This window comes from Acipenser ruthenus, chromosome 31 (genome assembly GCF_902713425.1).
Source record: "Acipenser ruthenus chromosome 31, fAciRut3.2 maternal haplotype, whole genome shotgun sequence".
Lineage (NCBI taxonomy): Eukaryota > Metazoa > Chordata > Actinopteri > Acipenseriformes > Acipenseridae > Acipenser > Acipenser ruthenus.
In genome coordinates, this window is record NC_081219.1 from 14,344,423 (window position 1) to 14,368,186 (window position 23,764).

Here is a 23,764-nt window from a genome sequence, read left to right on the forward strand (position 1 = left end):
CTGGAATTATCAGAAAATCTGACAAAGGTATAAGGTGAACAAGTCTGAGTGCCTTATAGAGCAGCGCCCTCCGCAGCTGCCTCAAGTTCCAAACGGCTTCTCCCTGCTGCTGCGGGCTCGAGAGGGTGAAGGTGTGATGCTTTAGCACTTGCTTACCTTTTCCTGACTGTCAGAAGAGGGACGGTTAACCAGAGCTGACAAGAAGGCTGACGATGCATCCTGATCAGGGCCTCCCTGCCAAGGGAACTGCAGATCTGCGTAATTGTAGTAATTATGCCACAGCAGGGCAGACCCGCAGTGGCACGCCGCTCATTCACGCTTTGGTATCTGTGCAGAATATTTCTTAACCCCCTCTGGTTCAGCTCAAGTACGACATGTGGTGTTCAACACAAGACCTGCCCATAGGTTCATAAAAGATTATTTGCTTCGAACGGGGCTTGAAACGCCGGTTTGCGGGAGTATTTTAATTAACGTGAAGTTTGAGAAGCATCTGCATCCTGTTTTACAGTGGTCCCTCATTTTAACATGCGAGTTCCACCTTCTACTGAGAGGACAAGTGCAAGGTGACGTGGCCATGCTTCCCTTATAACCGCTGCTGTGCCGTAAAAAACTTTCATTCAAACGAGAGAATGTGCTGTGATCAGGGAGACACTGCTTGACTACAGAGAGTAAGAGGTTTTCTGCAAACAATAGCCAGACCACTGATCTCACAAGTAGACCAGGAGTACCACTGGCACAGTCAAGTAGTCCACCTCACTACTTCTATACACATAATGAGGACACATGCAACTAGCGGACTAAAACTGACGTTTTTTAAAACATTTTCATAGCATTAACTTAAAGTACTTGTCAAACTGAACTGTCAACAAAGCAGGCTACCTGGTGTGTGTTAGTTCAGGTTTTAAAATTAGATGGCAGCGAGTTCCTTGTACCGTCAGCCCATTTCACTTAAAAGCCAGTGGGAACGGTGCCAGAGGATGCTGCTGGCACATAATCTCGTCAACGGCATTGCCTGTCTTCTCTTTTATATTCAGCAAAAACTCTTCCTAAACTGAGGCATATGCCAAAGGTGGTTGGGGGGAGCTGAGGATGAATCACAGGACCCTGACTCTGTGGGTTTGTACTAATACCATAGGAGTTGGCGCGGTCAGGGGGGTATCATCACTAATTGTCCAATCAGGATTGTCCATCAGGAGGTCTTTGTGCAGGACTCAGCTGACCAGATTTCAGTGTGATGTGTTCTCTCTCTCTCTCTCTCTCTCTCTGTCTCTCTGTTTCTCTCTTGCTCTCTCTTTACCTTTTCTTTGTTTTGTTTTATTATTTGCAGTGAGAATGTAAACGCTTACTGCCTCCACATTGCCGAGGATGACGGGGAAGTGGACACAGACTTTCCTCCGCTCGACTCCAACGAACCCATTCACAAGTTTGGCTTCAGCACCCTGGCGCTGGTGGAGAAGTACTCCTCGCCTGGGCTGGCAGCAAAACAGTCGCTCTTTGTTCGAATGTAAGAGCTCGGGGTAACCCATTTATTTATTTATTCATTAAACTCTTATTTCCAGGTATGTGTGTGTCTGTGGGTATATATGTTATATGTTGTGTGTATGTATAAAATATACAACCAATGGGTTACAGCAAGAAAAAATAGAACATAAATAAGAATTTCTAACTCTCTTAGTTTATAAATGCTGTAGTTTAGACCTGATAGAAGTGTGGTTGTAATGTAATGTCTGGTGTAAATAAGGCAGCTAAGGGGATATTTAAATATGATACATATTGCTGTAATGTGCATATGGATTAGGAAGAACAGTAAGTATAGCAACTACAACAACAACTCAATTATTTGGTATTGGTTTGATTGTTGGTATGTATTTGTATTGGCAGGTGTTGATGTGCATTCATGACACAGCTGTACAACAGCCATGAGCACACACAGTGAATAACATAGATAAATAAAACTTTTTTTAAAAAGAGTTCGAATTATGAGTGTTATTTTTTTTTTTTAAATAAGTGTTTTTGAAATGCCACAGTATAGCTGCACAGAATAATAACATCATGTCGTAATAAAGATCCTAGCTGGAACTAAACTAAGCTAAGCAGCAGCTACTTAGAATAACATGATTACTGCAAACCAACTTGACTATTTCAAATAAACTATTTGGAATGAAGAGAGGGAGAGGGAGGGAGTGCAGTATACACTGTTTGGGATGAGAAACGTTAGGGAATCATTAACCTGTCTCGAAAAAAACACAGTCGTTTTCTTTTCTGATTTTGAAAGGGGAATTAGGGGGTCTAAACATAAATGAGAAATGTGTCTGTCATCTGCTATTAATGCAAGCAAGGAAGTTACAGGCATTTGTTCCCTCCTGTAAACATTTATCACTTCAGCAGAGATTATTAAAATGCAGATGTCTGTCACAGGCAAATATATATGTTGGATTATTGTTAAAATTTTAAAATCTGACTTGGTTTCCTTTCTGGCAGAAGGGCCTGTCTGGAGAGATATATTATTTTTAAATTACAGAAATCTTGATTTTTATTTAGGACATGTTGTAAAAGTGCAAAAGATTTTATTTTTTATTTATTTTTAGGGTATGTCTGTTTCAAAAGTGCCTGAGGAATATGTGAATTACTCAACGTCAAACAAATAGACCACAAAAAAAGGAGCCTTTTAATATCTTAATCATTTTTTGTCTGTGGTGATTGATCATTTTGCACTAAAAGGTTTTCTCTTTTATTCCCCATCATTAAAATATGAGGCATTTTACATTTGCTATGTCTGCGATCAATTATGAAAATGTATTTGAATCCCCGTAGCTGTTTTATAAGAATGGTGGTGTTAGCAAATATGCGTTGCTTCTGTCAACCATCTCATATATGAAAAGTGGAGGCTCTGAAGAGCAATTGGTACCTATTGTTCACTTTTAAATATAACATTTCAATTTAGAGAAGAGTAAAAAAAAAAAAAAAACTTTGCAAACTTTCTACCTCTCTAATGGTTGCCTGAAAGGAGGAAAAGGATTTTATAAACCAGTTTTAAAAGCGTTGTTCATGTATGTATGTGTATGTGTGTAATTATATATATATATATATATATATATATATATATATATATATATATATATATATATATATATATATAAAATATAAAATGTATGTGATGGACTAGAATTCCTTTCTTTTGACGTTGGCCACAAAGCATTTGACCTCTGGCCTCTGGCCATTAAGATTTGTCTACGAACTACCGACACCCGCTACTATTACATTTCAGACACACTTATTCTTGGCATACATCAAGAAATGCAGCATTTTGTTCATCCTTTCTTTCTTTTTTCTCTCTTCTTTCTTTCTTTCTTTCTTTCTTTCTTTCTCCTGCTCGTTCAAACCCTTCCCAGCTCCTACAGCTTTGATCCTCTGAACTGACAGTCGAAAGTCTGGCTTGGGATTCCTGTTTAGCAGGACATGTCGGAGGAAAATCTGCTTGGGAAACTTTGCACAGTGCATCTCATGCCAATGCAAACTGTCAGCCACTTGAGTTTGTAAGCAATGCCCAGCGGCAGTCGTTTGGAACCAACTCCTAGAGTGTGTGTGTTTTTTTTTTTAAATCTTTTTCTTTCTAGGCCCATAGCTACGTGCGGCGGCCTCCTTTCGGTTGTCATGACTGGTAAACAATTAAGTTTGAGGCGGGAGAGGGACCTCATTATCCCCCACCTGTGCCCAGCTGGAAAGGGAGGGTCGAGATAAAGCCATTAGCTGTCTTTCTACTGGCACCGCAAAGAGTTCAAATACATCTGTGTCTTATTTTCTTTTCTGGCACAATCAGTCGAGCGAGCTAAGCAGGCATGACCGAATTTGGCAAGTTCCAAGGACTCTGGCAAAGTTACACAAGGAGAAGGCAGAGAGACGGGTAGTTTTGGCTTCTCGTTGCCCATTAGTTTTGCTGAGCTTCGTTATTGGAAAGCGTCTGTTTAGCATAAAGGAAGCCATTTGGTCGCTGTACTAAAGGTAATTAAGAAAACAAAAAAACACCACCGACAACAATGTACTCTGATGCGTTTTCGCATTTGTCAAGATAAATTAAAACAGATTGTGAAGCTCATGTAATTGCAGCCCGTCAGACAGTGATGCAGTGCCTGCCTCTGCGGAGAAGCCACCAATCCCAAAGTGCAGATACACGTTCCTAATTGGAAGCTGGGATCTTCCGTACGCGCAGTGGCAGCTCATATTCCTTTAGGAAGTGCACTCTGCAGGAGTCGTTATCGGGGTACAGGACGAGGACAAAAAAAAGTGTACTAAAAATGTACTGAACTTTGAGATTTTTAAGTCCCAAGTCCTGATGACTGGCCCAAGTTGCAAATGACTTGAATCATCACTCTGAAGCACAAGATTTGTAAGCTTTAACCTCACCTCCAACAGCATTAGCCATTATACCCTGTTTCCGTGGGCAACATGTCGTCCCATTTATTTAATTTGTTTAAGGTGTACATAAAAGAGCATTAGAGGTAGAAACGGAACCAAGCGGGCCGGAGTTAGTCAGAGAGCTCAGCTGGCATAGCACCTTGGCTTTAGGCAGGAGAGGCTGGCATGGAAACACCGGCTGGGCAGGACGTGGGTTTCTCTCACAGAAGAAATGCCTCGTAAATGAGAACACCCAGCCATAAATTCTAAACCCTCGCTCCTAAATCCTGAACTAATAAAGAAGTGGAACTTTGAGAACACTTTGTTCCAACATTCTCCGGAGTGCAAACTAAATAGAGCTCTTTGTTGGATTTCAGAACTAAACTCCAGGGAGACGGGACAGTCTGGGCGACTTCGAGAAACACTGGACGAATATTTCGCTTCTTTAACCTTTGTGTCTTCTAGACAACCGCAGGCCCACATTGCTAGAGACCCCTACTTCCTGCTCGTACATGCAGATTGCATGGCGAGTTTCACCTGCTTATAGAACCCACTATTTCTTTATTTTTTTCTCATGAACAATAGCCCAGCGTAAAACACGTCATCGCGTTTTTTGCCTAATGATGCCATTTTTTAACAAACTTCTCTTCTTGTAATGATCACTACAACACACGCACTCTGCTTTACCCGTACGTTTATTCACAGTAACGTATTACTCATAAAGCATTGGACTAGTAGCCTGTGGGATTGTTTTATAACCAGCATTGCATTATAAAGAGAGGATGCATCCTATTAAAAAGAAATAGAGGAGGAAAAAAAAGGTTAACCGCGTCCCGTGTCACGCACGGTTGTGTCGCCAGAGGGTTTTTGTTTGTATTACAATTTGCCCGCCACGGCTAAATAAATGGTTTGTTTTGAAGCTACCCATCCGTGGGTGGGGGGCCCTTTTTTGTTTTTGTATATTTATTTTACTTTTACCTTCAGCGTTCTGTTTTCATATTCCTCCCATGAACCTTGCCACCCTGGCGCAGACGCCAAGGCTGTAAAGGAAGATGGAAAGCCAGGCTCCCTCAGAATGATCACTATCATTAACATTCAAGGTGGGTTCACTTATCATTCCTGACTGCAGAGACATGGTAGCCATTATGAGACGTCCGCAGGTGTAGCACGATGATACATATTGCGTTGTGCCACAACGGATTTATGTATTGGGTAACAAAAGGAAAGTCTAATGAAAAAACACAGAAGGCAATCCTTTATTTCCTGCGCCGCTCAAGTTCTCAGTAATGCCTTACAATGAGAAGTGCCAGGGAATTCCTTTATTTGCAGTAACCCTGTCACTCTGCTAGCTTTATTGAGAGCCACATTAAACCCGCCGGGACTGTGCTGTTATCGCTGCCTGATTTTCTTTTAAAGCCCTGCAATCTGCATCAGTAGCAGGGAGCTGTAAACCAGAACTATTGTGATGGCTGAAGTCATGTATTCTGTACATGCATGTGTATTTACATTGATTGATGTACTCGCTGTACAGTGTAATAAGTCTTACAATTCGTGTGTGTGTGTGCTGCATGTGCTGTGTGCATTCCAAGTTTCTGCTGGGCTGTGAATTTTAATAGGAGTCACCAGGTAACAAAAACTGTTTTCTATTTGGAGGCACTGAGATTGTGTATACTTGCTAGTGGTGCATTTACAGCTGTGGCCAAAAGTTTTGCATCACCCTGTAGAATTGACACATTTTGCTTCATAAAGTCGAATGAAACCTGCTGAAATAATGTTACGTTAACATATTGAATTACATACCGCTTTGTAGTTTTCCATATACTTAATGAAAAAATTTGACATTTTGAAATATAACATGAAACACTTTACTACTATTATGGCTTTTGCAATGTAATGTTATAGTTTTTAAAAAAAAAAAAATTTATTACATGATGTTAAATAAAAGATCAAAATTATGTTCATATATATTTTGTTTGTTTTAAAATTCTAAATACAGTCATTCTAGGTGATGCAAAACCTTTGGCCATAGCTGTACATCCCAGCTGTTGATTTCTCAAACGGTTCAAAACCTCATGAAAATCCTAATAAAATTCCATCCCTGACCCCTCATCTCTCCCTGTTTAATTTGACCTCTCTTTGCAGTACCGGGGATCCCTTTTTATCCCCATTTTTCAGGCAGTAACCTAATTCTCTAAACAAACCCCTCGATTCTGCTCCTCCTCAGTGGGCCGTTGTATAAATAGAAAGCATAATGATCTGGAGCGAGGTATCGTCATTTATCTTGGCTCACGAGGAGAGACCACAATCAAGTCTTTACTCACATGTTGCTGTAAGGTTAGTGCCACGTTCCTGGCAACTTGCAGAAAACTAAAGCAAAGCATTGACTCCAGTGGTCATTCTGGTCTCCCGATCTCCTAAAGATATTTCTTTAAGTGGTACATATCCGAGAGAGATATAACTATAAGACTCCCATTGCAGAGCGCTTTGATCCAGTCCATGCTTTACAATGAGCTTACCACTGTGGACTTGTTAACGAATATTAGGTGTTTCTGATCAAGCTCACAGTAAAGCACAGGGCCGTGCTGATTTGCATGTGGAGCTATAGAGCATTTCCGCTCCTATACTAATTCTGTCATCTGCATGCATGTTTATTTATCTACATGTATGCACCTGAACAGCTACAGAAGAATATTGTATACATTTATTTATTTATTTATTTATTTATTTGTTTCTCGAGAGGGTTAAATCTCCCCTGATGGCCGGACAGCCTGATGCCAGCAATCTGAAATGGAGCACAGCGTTCCCCCCCCTCCTGCATTTGGCCTCCCCACCCCCACAAACACGAATAGTCGGACAGTTTCTTTCAGATTAGGTGGGTTTGCATGAGGGCAGCTTGCAGCTCCTGCTAGTCGGTTGTTGTGGTGTTAATTTATATTAAAGAGCTTTGTGAAGCTCTTGTTAATTATAGCTGCTAATCGGGTTTCAAAAGGGTTTCCTTGCCAGCGATTACTGGCGCTCCGCGACGAGAGTGGCACAAACGGCTTTCAAAGTAAAATCTCGGAGCCTCCAGTTATGCCATGGCCGGCGTGCGGTAGATTACACTTTGGCTCGGAACCAAAAATCCTGCGTTTTTTAACCACTGGTTTTCTCATTCCGGCTGCCAGCTTCCAGAGCGCTCTCCCATCCTGCAGCAGACCTTAAAACACATTGTATCCCAATAAAACAGCTGGCATATTGGCTTGGGATGCGGTCTTGAGGAGAACTGGGAAGAGGAAAATCACTTAAGAGGAAACCATTTCTTTCTTTGTGTGTTTGTTTTGCTATGTCATTGTTTCAGCAGGCAATTTACAATACAGTACATTTTAATACGCATATTGGTTAAAGAAGAATATAATACAGTACCTGCAGCAGACTGTACTTGAAAGCCAGCTACTATAACCATGAAAAACTCTTTCTTTCTGCTATACAGTGCTTAATTATCTTGTGTTTAATTATTCATACAGCTGAGATCAGAGTATAATTTACTATAGGCTCAAGTAAGGAGCGTTGTCCATATGTGTCGTACTGTGGAGGTATAATGGGGGCACTGCTGTCACCATTTGTCCCTTTAGAAAGTTGTCATATATATATAATTTATTTTTAGAGCTGGGGTTTGTGCAGTAAACTCTCATACCCCAGTCTGGGACGAGCTCTGTCTCCCGAGGTACAGAGTGGTCTGGCTCCAGCTGTGATTCACTGATAGAATGTGCCGTGGAGTTCTACTGACAGGCCCTGGGCAGCTGCTCGCTCAGAAGGAATTGACCAGGTTCAAATGGACTGGCTGACTGGCTGGCTGGCTGGCTGACTAACTGGATGAATTTAGGCTGCTTGGCCGTGAATTGCTTGCTGATGTGCAGGCTGGCAGGGGTACCCCTAAACGTATTTGGACAGAGCAGTGTTAAAACCAGCCAAGCTGGTAAGTTAGGTTTCACATTCAGAGCGCTGGCAAAAAGTGTTAGTTAATTACTTCTGTTAATTGTCCAGCATGGCAGAGGTTTGCAATCCAGATCATCTTGGTCTGCTAACAGTTCATCATTTTTTTTTTTTTTATAAACTCCATAGGTTTTTTTCCTGGTAAAACAATGAACGAATTAATGAATGATTGAATAGAAGAATGATTAATTCACACATCAGCTGCCCTTGTAGTTTTTTATACACAGACCCTTTTGAGATTCCAGACCTCATAACGGATGACAACAGCAGTTACAAATACAACACATCATGCAGACAGCTAGCAACACCAAACACAGGCCAAATCAGCGCTGTAGATCTGTTTAATTACAGCAGCCAGGCTCAGCAAGCACATGGTCTGTTAAGTTTGTCAGGGTTGTAGCTGGGAGAGCATTAAAGATTGAAGGTGCACAATCAGGAAATGCCCTACTCCGACCCTGTCCAGTCTTTACTGTAGCTCCAGGTTGAAATAAAAACCTGGTACTGTTTGCCTGTGGAATGGAGTTGATAACTGCAGTAGCTGACAATGCAGTGGAGTTATCAACATGAAGTACCTCAGGCCAGGTGTACTGGGGACGGTAGCTGTGCCAGTCTGTTTATTTACTCCGGGACGCATGCATCTGAGAACCAGCCAATGTCGAGCCCTTCTGATACTTCGGTTTTTCAATCTCATGCTTCACGCTCACTGCCTTTCGTCATGATCAGTTATTTACCCAGTGGGTCCACATGCAGCGTTTCCACAGGGATTCTACCTGGACTGTGTCCTGCCAGGTTAATCGTGTCTGGTACTGAGTCAAGGTAAGGTGCAGGCCTAGCATAAACTTTTCTCTTGGAAGATTGTAGATGAGATCGTGATCTTCTGGTCCACAGAAGCGGTTGCAAAGTTTCCAAAGGCTATGTCTGTATCTGATGCATCCCTGGTGTCTAACGCAGCGAAAACTTCCTGGTTTCTTCTGTCTTGTCAGCGGCTCTTGATGTGTAACAAAAGCTTCTGAAGCATCTTGGCGTGTTATAAATACTTTTAAAAAAAAATGTATCTTCTTAACATTTTCTTTTTTTTTTTTCCCCGCAACTTGCGTAGAAATGCTGCCCAGGGTTTCTCCCTGATTCCAGTGGACAGCATGAAGGTCACCATGAAAGAGATCCTCCAGAAAGCTCTGAAGAAGAGGAAAGGATCGCAGAAGGGTTCAGGTAAGGAGTCTCGTTTGGAAAGGCAAACCCTGAGCCTAACTTCTGACCATTCTTTCAGTGTGCTTTTCAAACAAGCTGAGCTTTGTCTCGGCACTCAGGGTTGTATTTATAATACTTTGCATTGGTTTAAAAATATATATAGCGCTGCTAAAAAGCATTTGGGAGGCAATTCATTTTTGGATTTGCATAATACTAATCCCACTGTTTCGTTTGATAAATGCAGCTGTCATTGTCCAGCGCTTGGACCTTCTTGCAGGGATGGCAAACAGACCCATTGGGTAGCGCTTTGAGCTATTTCAGGCTTTACAACGAGTCTCATTGGTCAAACCAGAGCCAATGACTGACTGATATGACTAATTAGGATCTCGGTAAAGCCATGAATGGGCCAAACTGCTGTGCAATGGGAGTCTTGCTGTTTTGTACTAGGCTGGATATAAAGAGTATGCTTCTGTTTGGGTGCAATCAGGCATAGGCTGCAGTGTTTGAGTGGCACAGAGATGGAGACTTGATTTTAAATGGCGTCTGTAATCTGGGCCTTCACAAAGGTTAATGGTAGATGTCATAAGCAAGCATTAAATATTGTCTGGACGGATCGGAGAGGTGGGAGGGGAATGAGATCCATAATAATTAGACACTGTCAAGAGTAAAAAACATTTCTATTATCTGTAAGCTGATAAAAGCTGAAGTTTTATTAAAAGTTGGAGGTGAGGATAAGGCACAGAAGGACACTGATAGAGCTGTCTCAAGGCCATATTTCCAGCCAATGATAAGACTCTGCAAAGGGAGGGGAAAAAAATTGTTGAGCCGTGCAGCCGAGGCAATAAAAATCAGATTCGCATAGAGAAAAAAAAAAAAAAAAAAGCAGAAACGGAGAAGTCGGCTGGGGGCAGGAACAGGATGAGACCTGCAAGCGTCTGCAAGCAATTTGGCCGTCTGCCAGAAGCCATTGTTCACCCTCAGCTGTGGCAGCACAGTCCAGATGTGCCAGTGACACGTTTTGGATTTTGCCAGCTGACTGCGCCGTTTGATAACCCGCTCTCTGGATGCCCATCACCGGCCGCAGAGATGGAATTAAATGATGATGATCTTCCCATAAGTTGGGAGAGGAAACAATGCATATAAATCTTGATTTCATCCCAGCGTGAGAAGTCTTTATCCATCATTACTCATAATGAACAAGTCGTTAGCCGCGATGAATGGCGCTCTGGGTACCCTTTCACCAGCATTGCTTTTGTTCACTTTTCGGGTGACTCTACGCCCTTTCTGAGGGGCAAATACACCCCCCCACCCCACCCCACCCCCCCCTTAAAACCGACAGATAGCGCCTTTGTTGTGCCTGGGGTCATCTTTAAACACCAGTTATTTTTTTTTATCCAGATGGTTTTGTGTGTGTTGGTTGTGCATGAGTCCCTTTTGAACAGGTTCTGTGCACTTCTGCAGTACTAACAGAGTTCCGTCTTTTTAGACTTCCACACGATTGTACTTGTTTTGTATGTTAATCTGAAGAGAGGCTGGCTTTCTGATGGTAAGACTACTTTTTCTCTCTCTCTCTCTGTCTATCTCTAATTTCTAAGGGGTAATATTTCAAGGCTGCTGTGTTTTATATACACTTCTCACTTAATAAGATTGCCTTACGTTATCGCCGTGGCTGAAGAGAACGCATGACTGGTTTACTGAATTTGCCAGTAAATTGTATTGTAAAAAATAAATAAATAAAATAACTCCTATTTCAAAACATAAACCGTTTCTTGAGTGCCTTTGATTGTGAACCTCGGTTTGACTAAAAGCTTCTTAAAGAATGTAATGGTATGTCTGCCCTCAGGCTGTGAAACGCAGATCCTGGGCCTCGGGCATACAATTTGAATGAAACAGTTCTTAAAAGAGAGACCCGGTTTGGTCTGTGAAGCAGTGTGTGTGTGTGTGTGTGTGTGTGTTTTGTGTATCAGATGCTAATTTCTCTGCAGCGCTTCTGGAGTTTTTATGAAGTACAGTTTGACTGCAACTGGTAATAACTTCCCACTGCTGTCGTGGAAGAAAGCGCTGAACGCAGATCAATAAAACCTGGGCAGTGGAGCCCCCAAAAGAGTGTCAAGGCATCACCGGCTTGAAATTGAGGTTCCAATATTCGACATTAAAAACCACCCGGTGCGACTCGGTTCAGTTGCATTTATTTTCCTACTGTAAGAGCATTCAAATACTGTATATGTATGCAAATTGTGAAATATATATATATATACACAAACATGAAAAATCATAATGATATTTCCCTTTGCTGAAAACATGTTTCTGTTTAAAGACTGGTTTAATTTTGAATTGATCAACATTTTTAATGAACGGATGAATACATTATTTTTTGCATTGCAGCAGTCGTTGGACGCATCAAGCCCAGAAAATCTGACTAGACACCGGTTGTGAAAAAAAATAAAAAGTGTGTTTTAATAAACAGCGTTGCATGGTGCTTGTAACCCTTGTGTTATGAACCTCAAGTTTTTATTGCACTGTCACACATCATTTTGCTTGCCTTTAGCTTAATTGCACCCGTCACAGATCCACTCTTTAACTTGAACTAATAAGGAATTATCCGCTAATCTGATAAATCAATACTTTTATTCTGTAATTAATCAGTTCTGAAAAACTGACAGCTGATTGTCGCCCCATCGCTAGAATGCATCCAGATGTATTTGTTTAAGATCTCTTGTCCTCTGGATGTCCTGCGAGTTCCTTCTCATCCCCGAGTCGTCGTATTTGCTGTTGGGAAGAGAGCCCCTTGGATTATTTGCAGAAAGGACAAACACCCATTACGGCGCGCGTGTCAGCTTCATAAACAACTCCAATCCCACTGAGGACATCAGTAGGGGGTTAATGGAAGCACTGCATCACTGTTTGCCACATGGCCCATGCTCACGACTTGAAGAAAGTTTACCTGAACAAAGAGAGAGAGAGAGAGAGAACCAGCTTCTAGGAGTCTTTGCCCTCTAGCAGGAGGTGAATGTGAACGGGGATGACAAATGTAAAATCACACAGTCAGGTTGGATAAATCAGGAGATCTCTAGAAGGGGGCGGGGGCGGGGGGGGGGGGGGGGGGGGGTGCTTTTTCAATGGCTGCAGATCTTGACAGCCTAAAACTTGTAAGCCTCCTCTATTGCGGACCTCATTCAAATATATTGTATTTAGTGAAGCTATAAGGAGGAATACACGCCAGTGGGATTAATATAGTTCAGAGAGTACTGGGTTTAGATCTGTGTTTAAAGTGTACTCCAGTGATGGTATAACATGTTGTACTTTTTGTCCTGTACAGTACGAGGGAGGAGGTTCTGCTGAAAGCACTTTGCCATTTTCTGGTATGATTTTAAACAGTATGAAAAGTCTGTGTTAAATACTGCATTGATTTAAATCGGAAGTTAAGAAATGGGAATCGGTATGGATCGGTGCTTTTCGCTGGCCGATCACGAGTCCTGGAATCACTAGTTGGCTGTCCAGTAGAGCAAGTTCCCTTGTGTTTTATGTACAGTGGCGCGATTTTCGTGAAAAGTTGGACGCAGAACTAGGCAACAAACAGAACGGTCTGAGACTGCCCCTTGAGTATTATGTAATGACAAGAAGGCGGCAGATCTTGGTAATATGGAACCACTTTAGAAACGTTCTTAAAAGACTCTTTCAGAAAGAAAACTCAATTTAAATGTTCTGTTTTTACTGACATCAAGTTTGGCGACGACATCAATAATAAACAGCACACCATCCTAATATGATGCCAGGCTCCATGAAATAAAAAATAAAAGCTGGTACAGCTAGCCTAATTATAACGGTTGACATGGCATGCAGGGCTTGAAAGATCAACATCCGCATACCAGAAGGGTTAAAGTGTTGTGAACATCTGGACTGGAAACCACCAAGTCATGTTTATCCACTCACCCCTTCAAAGCCTGCATCTGTGTAATCTGTGCTGGGGCACACTCGGCCTGTAGCAGCTGCCTCATGAAGATTTCATATCGGCTCCCGTTAGCATTCGTTTAAAGGAATCTGGTTCTGCAGGCCAGCCAACCGGTGTACTGTACACTACACTGATTCGTCTTGCCTATGGTAGCCTCTTCGGATTCTTGTTACTGCATAACCCTCGATATCAATCTGTTTAGATGGGTCCTGGACATATAGAACTACTAACTCTCTTCAGCGTAGCGTAGGAAAAAAACATTACCTTTCTGTCAAGATTTTTCTTTTTTTTTGGCCTATATTTTAAAGTCCATGTGAACTTTTTTTAGTTGTTTCTTTCTCTATCTGTCAGTAACATCTACTGAGTGGTATTTGGCCCCTGGGTGCAGGAAAGATGAGGTTTGCTGCACTAAACGATCAATCAGGTAGCAGTTTCTTAGTAGAAAAAGAAGATTCATCTCCTGGTTCTGCTCTACCTTCTACCTTCCCTGAACCTGTGCAACAACCTTCCCTGTTAAACATCAGAGGCAAAGTCGGCACCCCTGTTGGGGCATTTGAAGGTGGAAGGTGGATGTTTCCTTTGGGGAAAGCCAAGGGAATGCATTAGGGATTGAATCTACAAGGCCCAGCTCACCTTTTACAGCTCTAAAGGAAAACCTGTTCCGTGGGTCTGTGACAGTACTGAATGGAGAGGGCAGGGTAAAGAGATTTGTAATGCATCATGTGAAGCTTGTTACCACACAGGATAAAAAAAGGCAAGCATGTTCTTCAGATTTAACATGCGGTGAAAATGTGATCCAAAGGCAAGTGGAGCAAAGTAGCCTGGGCTGTGAGGACCAGAGGATCGTACAGAGCAGCTAGGAGAGCTGGAACAGCGTAGCGTCTGATGTCCCTGTGCTCCGTGTTCATCACAGCAAGGCTAACCGTGTTGGGAAGACCAGACAGCAACACTCGAGTCTGGTTTCCAGAAGCTGTATTCTGTCTGGGTGTGCATTTTTGGGTGGTGTGTCAGTAAGTCGTCTGTGGTGCTATTGTGTGGATTCAGTCATTTATAACAGGGTGTTTGGGAGCCTCGCATGCTTTCTCAGTACAATTTTAACGGTTTTATTTGACCTGTTATTTTACTTGGAAGTAACTTGAGATTTAAAAAAATCTTGTTTACGACTTGGAGTCGTGGGAAGGTGGTTGGAATTATTATTATTTATTTCTTAGCAGACGCCCTTACCTAGGGCGACTTACAGTTGTATTCAAAAAATACATGTCAAGAATTACTGAAAAATTAAAAGCAAGCTACAAAATACAATGACTTCGGAATGTATGGAATGTATTCTAGATGCTTGGATGTCGAGTTAGATTTAGGAGTTAGATTTATTTATTTATTTATTTATTTATTTATTTATTTTTATTATTATTTAGCAGTCGTCCTTAGCCAGGGCGACTTACAATTGTTACAAGATATCACATTATTTTTACATACAATTGCATTTTTTTTTTACACATTATTTTTACATACAATTACCCATTTATACAGTTGGGTTTTTACTGGAGCAATCTAGGTAAAGTACCTTGCTCAAAGGTACAGCAGCAGTGTTATCCACCTGGGATTGAACCCACAACCCTCCGGTCAAGAGTCCAGAGCCCTGACCACTACTCCACCCTGCTACCCTACATTGCTACTGTTATAACATTTAAGCACCTGGTGTCATTGCAAAATCAAAATCTGCAGTTGCAACACCTAACCCCCTGTGGCACTGTGTGCTATGCAAAAAATACTATTAAGAGTAAATGTAAACATACATACATACATACATACTGTGGTGCATATCCGCTGTCTTTTTGTTGCTCCTGTCTTTGTACAGTGTGTGTTTTTATTACAGCATACATCAGAGTCTACATAGATACGCAGATACCATTTTATAGCTCTGAAAGCCGGTCAAAACAAGATCAATACTGTCACTTACATTACACAAAGAGCCAGATAACATCTTGCTGGTGGAAAAACATAATACTAAAAGATAACCAGCAAGCTGGAGACGAAGGCTGCATCACAGAGGTCTGAAGAGACATCCCCTGAATGCCTTGGAGACTGTGTGCATATGGATCTGGTTTAGGTAGCTGGCTGTTAAACACACGGACAGCACTGTCACATTTCACTGCAGCATGGTACAAAGAAAAACAATGATCTTAAGCAGAACTGCCTGTGCACATTAAACTGTGCTGTAATGATGCCTTCACAAAACGCCAGACTTGTGTGTGTATATATTTTTCAAAACGGCAGACAACCTTTGAAAACGTCTAATAGAACATGATGATTATTGAGATCATTGAGCTGTAACAATTCAAAGGCATGACCTTTATTTTCCGCAGACCTTCCTGGCTTTTAGTGGCGGGCGGGCGGGCGGGGGGGGGGGTGGGGGCGGTGGGGCGCTGGTTGTGTGCTGTTTTTTAAGAATGACGATGACGAATACCTTGGGTTTAAATGGAAACAGCTGCTGTGGAGCAACATTAGGGCCCCTTCTTGCTGTCAGGACTGAGGATTTTAATTTTTTTAAAACTGTGTGAAGTTTCAGCAGAAAATGGTTGCAGGAACCGTCTCCAAACCTCGCTTGAGCTGCAGATTAGGCTACAGCCTGCAGGAAGCCAGAGAAGAAACTGAAAACCATTTCCAAGAAATTGCTAAGATATGACAAGACCAAGACCAAAGGCATGAATATTATTTTAAAGTTGTTTTACCCCCACCCCACGTTCTCTCACCAAATAGCCCACTTAAGACCTTTTGAAATGATCTCATTTGACGTAATCTCTATAATTGACCATTTATATCTACAGACACAAAGAAAATAAAGGTAATTGTAAACTCAACTGGAACAACTTATCAAACAACTTATCCTGCCGAGGATCGTAACAAAGACATGGGGAAAGATGAACATTGTGCTAATAGGGGCTAATGCAGCTGTTTGCCGAGCACTCTCTGTGTGTGGAACCTGTGTCTGTCGGATGTTGACTCTTCGTATTGATGCATTCAGCTGCTGTTAGGGGTAAGGTCTGACCTGGGTGCTGGAAGCGGGGATGGAATTAAGACCCTCGTTGCATAGCAGTTGATTCCATTCCAGGTTTTGTTGTGCTCTTCCATTAGTCACTGTGTATAGGCGTTTGTGTCTTTAATTCAGCTCACCGTAAAATCTGGAAAGGGTAAAAGTGGTAATACTATATAAAATCATTGCAAAAATGTTTCATGCTTTGTTTTAATATGTTAAGAGGGGCCCGTACACGTGCATTTATACATACAGTACCGCTGGCTGAGGGCAAGGACATCGTAGCTACAAAAAAAACACTGAAAAAATGCTCATATCACAAGACTAACATTTGTTGTTAGTTGCAGTGTCTCAGCCAACTATTCACATTCATATTCTCTCAAGTGGCTGTTTCTTAAAGAGAACCAGACAGATTGACTTTTTTTTTTTTTTTTTGACTCGCATACACAGATCTATAAACCCTCTGTTTGTAAAGAAGGAGCTTCACGTACAGCTCTAGAGCGACAGCATTTTTATGTGCGTTCATCACACGGGTCTCTTTACAGATTCCCCCGGCGCTCGTCTACATGTTTGACAGCTTTGTCTGTAAACAGGTGTCTCCTAATTTTGCTCCGTGCCTCCTTGGATTGCACATTTGAAATCTGATGAAGGCTCTCTCGTCTTTGGACTCGATCCCAGCAGATGCTCCAGTGTTCTATCCCGTTCAGCTTAGCTTCTGTCATCTGCTGCGTGTCTTGGAGCTAGGCTCTCGGTATCTCCAAGTCACATGCTGTTTGCACAAAGAGAGACCTGGATTCAGAGTCGGCAGTGCAAGCGGTTTGCAGCTGTTGACATTTAAGAAAATGCTGAGAAAAAAAAAACAGCCTTTTTAAATATATTTTTATGAGATTACTGTTGTAAATATAATAATAATAATAATAATAAAAATAATAATAATAATAAAAAAAAACATTTAAAGTTCATTTTTTACTGCAGGTCTTGCAACAACAGAAAATATTCCTTTCCACTTCTAACTTGATAACCGAGACCCAAAGAAATCAACTGTTAAGTTTTAGGAAACAGTAATAACCAATGGAAAACAATGTATATTGTATTAGAATGTACACAGTGTTGCATGAGGTTCTATTAAGGATGAGGATGTTCTTAATAACCAATGTAATATTGTTAAACATTAAGATATGTGATGACTGACAACATATGACCAGTATGGGGCAGGTGTCCTTTGAAGTCATGTTGTCGTGTCTTAAGATCTGAGTTTGAGGCTTGTGAACGGTTGCTACAGGAGTGTCATTTCTTCTAGGATACACATGAAATTGATAACTCTCCATGGGTTGATACACTGTTGTACCAGACAGCGAAATTAACAGGCATGTGCTCCAGTTTAGAATACGCATTCATGAAAAAAAAAAAAAAAAAAAAAATCAGTAAAACGCTAACAAACCAACCAAGGGGTGGATTGAATGACTTTCTTCCCCACAAATAGGGCTTTCAGACCGCGATCCTTCAAAATCCCCAGCAGCTGTCAGCCTGGCGTTAGGTGAAATTGGTTTGAACTGGACCGGGTGTCTGAAACCCTTGACACCTCTGGAAGTGCTGTCACTCTACATTGAGTGCCTGTGTCACGCAGCTGAATTCTTAAACACTCGGCTGCAGCACCAGGTGGATGTGACCTGCACCTGCTAGTTACGTGCTATCTCTGATAGGCATTGGTTCTGTAGTATTTCATTAGAAACACATTGTGGATGTAGGTTATATCTTAACAATAGCTGTGAATTGTGTTTGCACTACACTGTATACCAAACCAGCTGTTGTGGGGCACCTGTACTTTTTTTTTATTTATTTTTTCAAATGAAATTATGTTTCATTGCTCCCCTTAAGGCAGTGCTTCGGCTTGACTTGAATGGTAAACAGGTTTTACCAGCAAGATACTGAAGAGAAGCTTTTTGTTAATTTGAAGCCAGCGTAGCATTAAAAACTACAGAGAGGGTTATAGACTTCTGTAAGGTAATAAATATGGAACCATAAGCAACCTGAAGGGAGTGTTGTCCCAATCTAAGACCAGGGTGCGGCTCCAAAGACCCCCAGAGTATCGTCAAATGTGAGCCCCCAAAAAGCGTTTCTAAATCTTGTTACAGTGACCCCCCCACACAGCATGAAAATTCTCTTCTAAGGTTGATGACATTTGTCTGGACTTATAGTTCGAAACTACCATAAAATACCTTTTTATTTTTATCTGAAAATATGTATTTTTAAACTTGTAAATAAATCCTGCTCTGACCGGATTGCATTTCTTCACCTGGAACTTGGGGGGGTGGGGGGGGTGGGCTAACTTGGTTGATCTCAGGCGATCGCTCCAATTTAGTTACGATTTTTATCCATTAAGAGAGGGCTGAATGATGGTGTCTGTAGAAAATTGGATTGTTGATAAAAACCCTGTTATCAAAGGGGGCTAACTTTCTCATTTACATTTAGATGACTATTGATTATTTATTTACTCGGTGAAGTGGGATTCTTCTCCAATCTTATCTCTCTCGTCTGCGCTTGTCACCTGAAAAGAGATAAGAGCTCCCTGACATCGCTCTGAGAGAACTGCATTTTGTACTAGAGGTGCAACTTCCACTCAACTTCTTACTCTGGTTTTTGACGGAAAAGGAAAGTTTTCAAAATCAAAAGTGACGGCTCATGTGTTGAGAAGCTTTTCTGAAAGACTCTCAATTTGGCCCGGGGTAACGAGAGAGATTGTCTGTCCAGTAATGGTCAAGGCCCTTTCTGGAGAGCGCGTTCGTCTAAATTGTCTAAATCTGTCTTGGAAATGGGCTATTTTTTTTAATCATCTAATGAAAGTGACTTTCTGTGAGTATCCTGTAAAATAAAGGCTGTGGGTAATGTTTTCATAGTGTCAGCCCTTTACTCTGTGTGTGTGTGTGTAAATGGGCTGCCCTTATTTAATTTGTTATATAAAACATCATCCTCCTCTTGCCTTTCCGTGATGATTTGATAGAGGGCTTAGAAGATGCTCAGTTGGATAGTGCTTTTGCAGTCTCAAACTCAAACGAGGAGACAACCCAATGGGCCTTTCTGGACATCAGACTTCCCAGATTCCCTGAAGGAGTCTTATTTTGGGGTTGGTTATCATTGAGAAATGCTCGCGTTCGAAATTTCAAACAAGTTTTTGCAGACTCGTCACTTCAAAACGGAGCTGTGCTAGCTGCCCAGAGAAGGGCACAAGACCTTAATCGCAGGAAAAAAAGCAACAGGGCTGGAATCTCAAAGCTATTTACTCCATAGCGTCATTTAGCACAAAAAAAAAAAAAAACATTTGCAATTCTAAAACCAATAGGAAGCAACTTGAGACAACTCACAAGCCCCTACGTTAAATATCCGAGTTGTTGGGTTTTTTTCAGATTGTTCTATCTTTTAATGGGTGCATTTTTATTTAATTGTACTAATACCCATTTGGAGTGTGATAGCTTTGAGAATCTAGCCCGTAGTGTCTTAAGTTGACACCACTAAGGGGGCTAGACATATTGTGTTTTAAAATCTAAAAGGTCTTGACATTCCTGGCCTGCAAGCAGTATCTTAAGTGCACCTCTATTTTGGTGCCAGCACGCGTTCGTTTTTAAATGATTGCCTTTTGTAATAATCCTTTTCTTTGGAAACAAAGAGGGGATTCTGTTTATCGTTGTTCCCCATTGACAGGTCAGGTAGGATTTTACAAAACGCACACGCATCCGTCTGCAGAGGGGGGTGTCTGTATAAAGAGGGGGAAGACGAATCACAATGGAGGTTATCATTAATGCCCACTCAATCCACTCCACTTAGAAAGGTCACGCGTGCCCTAGTAATATGTCAGCCTAACAAAGTGCAATCAAAAGACAAATACCGACTTCGAAGCTTGATGACTACCTTACATTTCTGCCCAGAATAATTCACCCCTCACAAGTGCACACTGCACAATAACAATAATTACTGTAATTTGACGCCAGATCTGTCTGAATGCAGCTTGATAGCTTAATAGCCTCCCCCTGCAAGTAATCTGTGATGCATGGTCTTAATGTTCCACTTTCAGTGCTTTTCTTTTAGGAAGATCAGATACATACCAAGCCCCCAGTCTCGTGCATAAGAGAGGAGACACAAACCCAGTTGGGCAGCCTGCTGCCTGTTCTCGTAGCAAGCCCTAAAAGGCTCCCAGATGCTCAACAAAAATATAAATAAATGAACACGAGTTTGGAGCACTGCCCTGTTTCCAGGACAAGTGGTATGTGTTCATAAAACATATTCTGAAAAGCATCACGATGCAGATTCGAGGATGCTGAATATTGAGTTCTGGACTGGAGGAGGGAGGCTCTTTGTGCTGGGGCCCGATGCATTGGGAGCCCTTCAGATAGGCCTTGCCACATCTCTTCAGTTCTTTTGATTTGAACATGTTAAGATCTCCAGAGGTAGCTCCTGTCAGTTTTATTTTTTATTTTGCTTCAGAGGAGCCTCTCCATATTTCAGCAGGGGGCGCCTTCCCCAGCTGCGTGCTGCAAGAGATACCGCAGTCAGCGGGATTCAAGCCCTGGGCCTTCAAGGTGTGCAGTGCTGCAGGAGTCCTTTTGAAGGTGAACCAAAGTGCTTGATAGAGAAGTTGGGTTGTGCAGGAAATTCTGATCTGGTGGGAAAGAAAGGAAGCATCCACCAGGTGGTGCTATACACTAGGCAGAAAGGATTTGCTGATTTAGGGGATCACATAGTAATGCCCAGTAGCAGGAAGTTTGATTTTGGTGTTAGAGGGGATTGGCTTGATCATGGCAATGAAGGATCTCCATTCCTCCTTGATTTCGTGAGTGGGATGCATTTTAAATTGGGGATAAAAATAGGGATGCAGATAATGGGACCCTTTTAAATGTATAAATGTAAACATGTTTTCAAAATTTAAAACCCAGCACAGAGTTCAAAGGGCATATATGTGACCTTTTTTTTCCCCCTTCAAAATGACAGGCAATATATACACCCACAAGAAGAAGAGCCGTCCTGGCAATGACAATGCAACACAGAGACGCAGCCGGAAAGGTCGTTCACGTTTCACCATTTTTCATTGTTAGCTCGTCAGTCATTAGCCTACTTGAACATCTGGAACGCCACTGTAGTGTAGGAAATATGGACCCTACATTCAGCAGTGCTGCATTTTATTAGCCCAGCTGAAAATCAGCATCTTGTTTCCCCAGAAGGTTTGTTCTGGCTCTCGTGACCGGGTTGACTGTTTTGTTGAATCTACACTGATTTATCCTAGAGCCACCTGGAATTAGTCACACGTACCGGTAGTGAAGTTCCTTAAGGACACAATGGAGCTCGTCTGTATTGACGCCTCAGCTCAGTTCAGCTGGGCACCCTTAATCACTTATTGCGCAGAACCCTTTTTGCTCAGTATTTATCTTGGCTTAGTGTAGTGCGTTGTTTTCACCGTTGTTCTGAGATACATAAAGTAAAACTAGCAATGTCACTTGCGAGAAACAACATGAATGCCTGTTTTCCTTTGCGGAGGCTCTTTGGAATTCTACATGTATCTTCAGAACCACTTATCCAGTTGTGATGAAACTTGACTGGGGCATTCACTAGCGACAGTATGAGAGTCTATGATGGCAATTGAACACATGCATACTCCTGGTGTACTGCAAGGTCCTGACAGCTCTGACTCTCTTGAGTTCTGAGGTGTATGTTCCTGTGTATGAGGCTTTGTTTATACACAAATGCAATGCAAGATTAATAATAAGGATACAAAAACAACAGTTTTTGATATGATGCCAAAGAGTTTTCATCCCAATTTCTGTCACTGCGGTGTAGTGTTGCTTTTTTTTCACTCTCCCAGTGACTGTCAGACTCCTCCCTGCTGTATCTTTTGAAGGCCGTTTCATCGCATCTCCAATCCACTGCTTTTTGTTATTTGCAGCCCCATGAGCTCCAGCTAGGCCTTTTTTTTTTAAACAAGTTCTTACACAGATTAAAAAAAGCAATAACTGCTGTGTAGGTTTCCCCCCCTGGAGGGCTCAACAGCATTTCAGTTCCTTGCATAGAGGTCATGTACCTTTTATAGGTTTCCATGACATTTTGGAAACTTATTTACAAAAGGGTAAACACTGCCCAGAGACTTTGCCCTTCTTATTATTATTTATTTAATTTTTTTGAAAGGGGGGGGAGCGAAACATTTTACATGTTGTTTTTTTTTTTTCCCTCATCGGCTCATACACATATTTCTGTAAATTGCCCGCTGTCTTTTAATGTTAAAAGCGTTGATGGGTACATGCTTAGAATGACGTCTGCAATCAGAGCTGCCATTTAAAAATAATACGTATTGATTTCTAAAGACAGTTGGTATTCAATTATATATCCAGATATAATGCAATGTTCCAGGAGCTGGTCTCCCTGGAGTTCTTTGCTAATTCAGTCTCTTGGGGCGGACGCTGCTACTTCGATAAAAAATGGTATAGCCGGTGGCACGAAAACCACGTAGAACTCGTGTTTAGCTAATGATACTAAATGGTGTTAGGTAGCCGGGTTCTTTGCAGTGCATGCAAAATAAATGTGCTTTGGTTTCATTGCAGGTTATCAAAATGTTGTGCCTTGAAGAAAATTGAATATAAATGTTTTATAACGGCATGTTACATCCGTACCTTTAATTAAAAAGCAAAAAGAAAAGAAATGAATAAAAAACAATAAATAAATAATATAAGATTTGATACAAAATATTACCTGTGAAACTGTACTGTACTTTTTAAAGCCCTGTGTTTTTCATACAAAAATGAAAATAACGGAATGGTTACATTCAGGGTGAGTTAACTTTCCATATATATATATATATATATATATAGTTTTGTACAGGACATACAGCCAAGGTTAGGCCATTCAGTTTGATCTAGTACTAATGATATGATTTTCAAAAACTGTTGCTATTCCACAATCTTACATACACAAATATGACAAGACGGTTTCTGCAATATCCCATATCCCCTCGTTTCAGTTTAAAAAGCCTTTTTTTATTAACCTAATTTAACTTCAAAATTCGTGACTTGTGTTTTCGTCTCACATCAGATTGTGTCTTTTTTTTTTTTTTTTTCCTACATAATTACGTCTGGATTCTTTTGAGAGCCGGTGAGGTCAGAAAAAATGCTTCCCATTTCCATTGAAAAGGCTCCCTTTTTAAACTGAGTGAATCTAATTGGGCTCCCAGTTACAGCCCTTTT

At 41.4% G+C, this 23,764-nt stretch overlaps 1 protein-coding gene across 2 annotated transcripts in view; it reads left to right on the forward strand.

Annotated features, from left to right (window-relative positions):
• The window catches only part of LOC117962285 (target of rapamycin complex 2 subunit MAPKAP1-like), a 78,494-nt gene that overhangs the window by 30,968 nt on the left and 23,762 nt on the right, over window positions 1-23,764 (forward strand). For both annotated transcript variants that reach the window (XM_059005280.1, XM_059005279.1), the window contains 2 exons: window positions 1,328-1,504; window positions 9,467-9,576. In XM_059005280.1, the coding sequence (XP_058861263.1) occupies window positions 1,328-1,504; window positions 9,467-9,576 (287 nt within the window). The remainder of the gene's footprint in view (window positions 1-1,327; window positions 1,505-9,466; window positions 9,577-23,764) is intronic.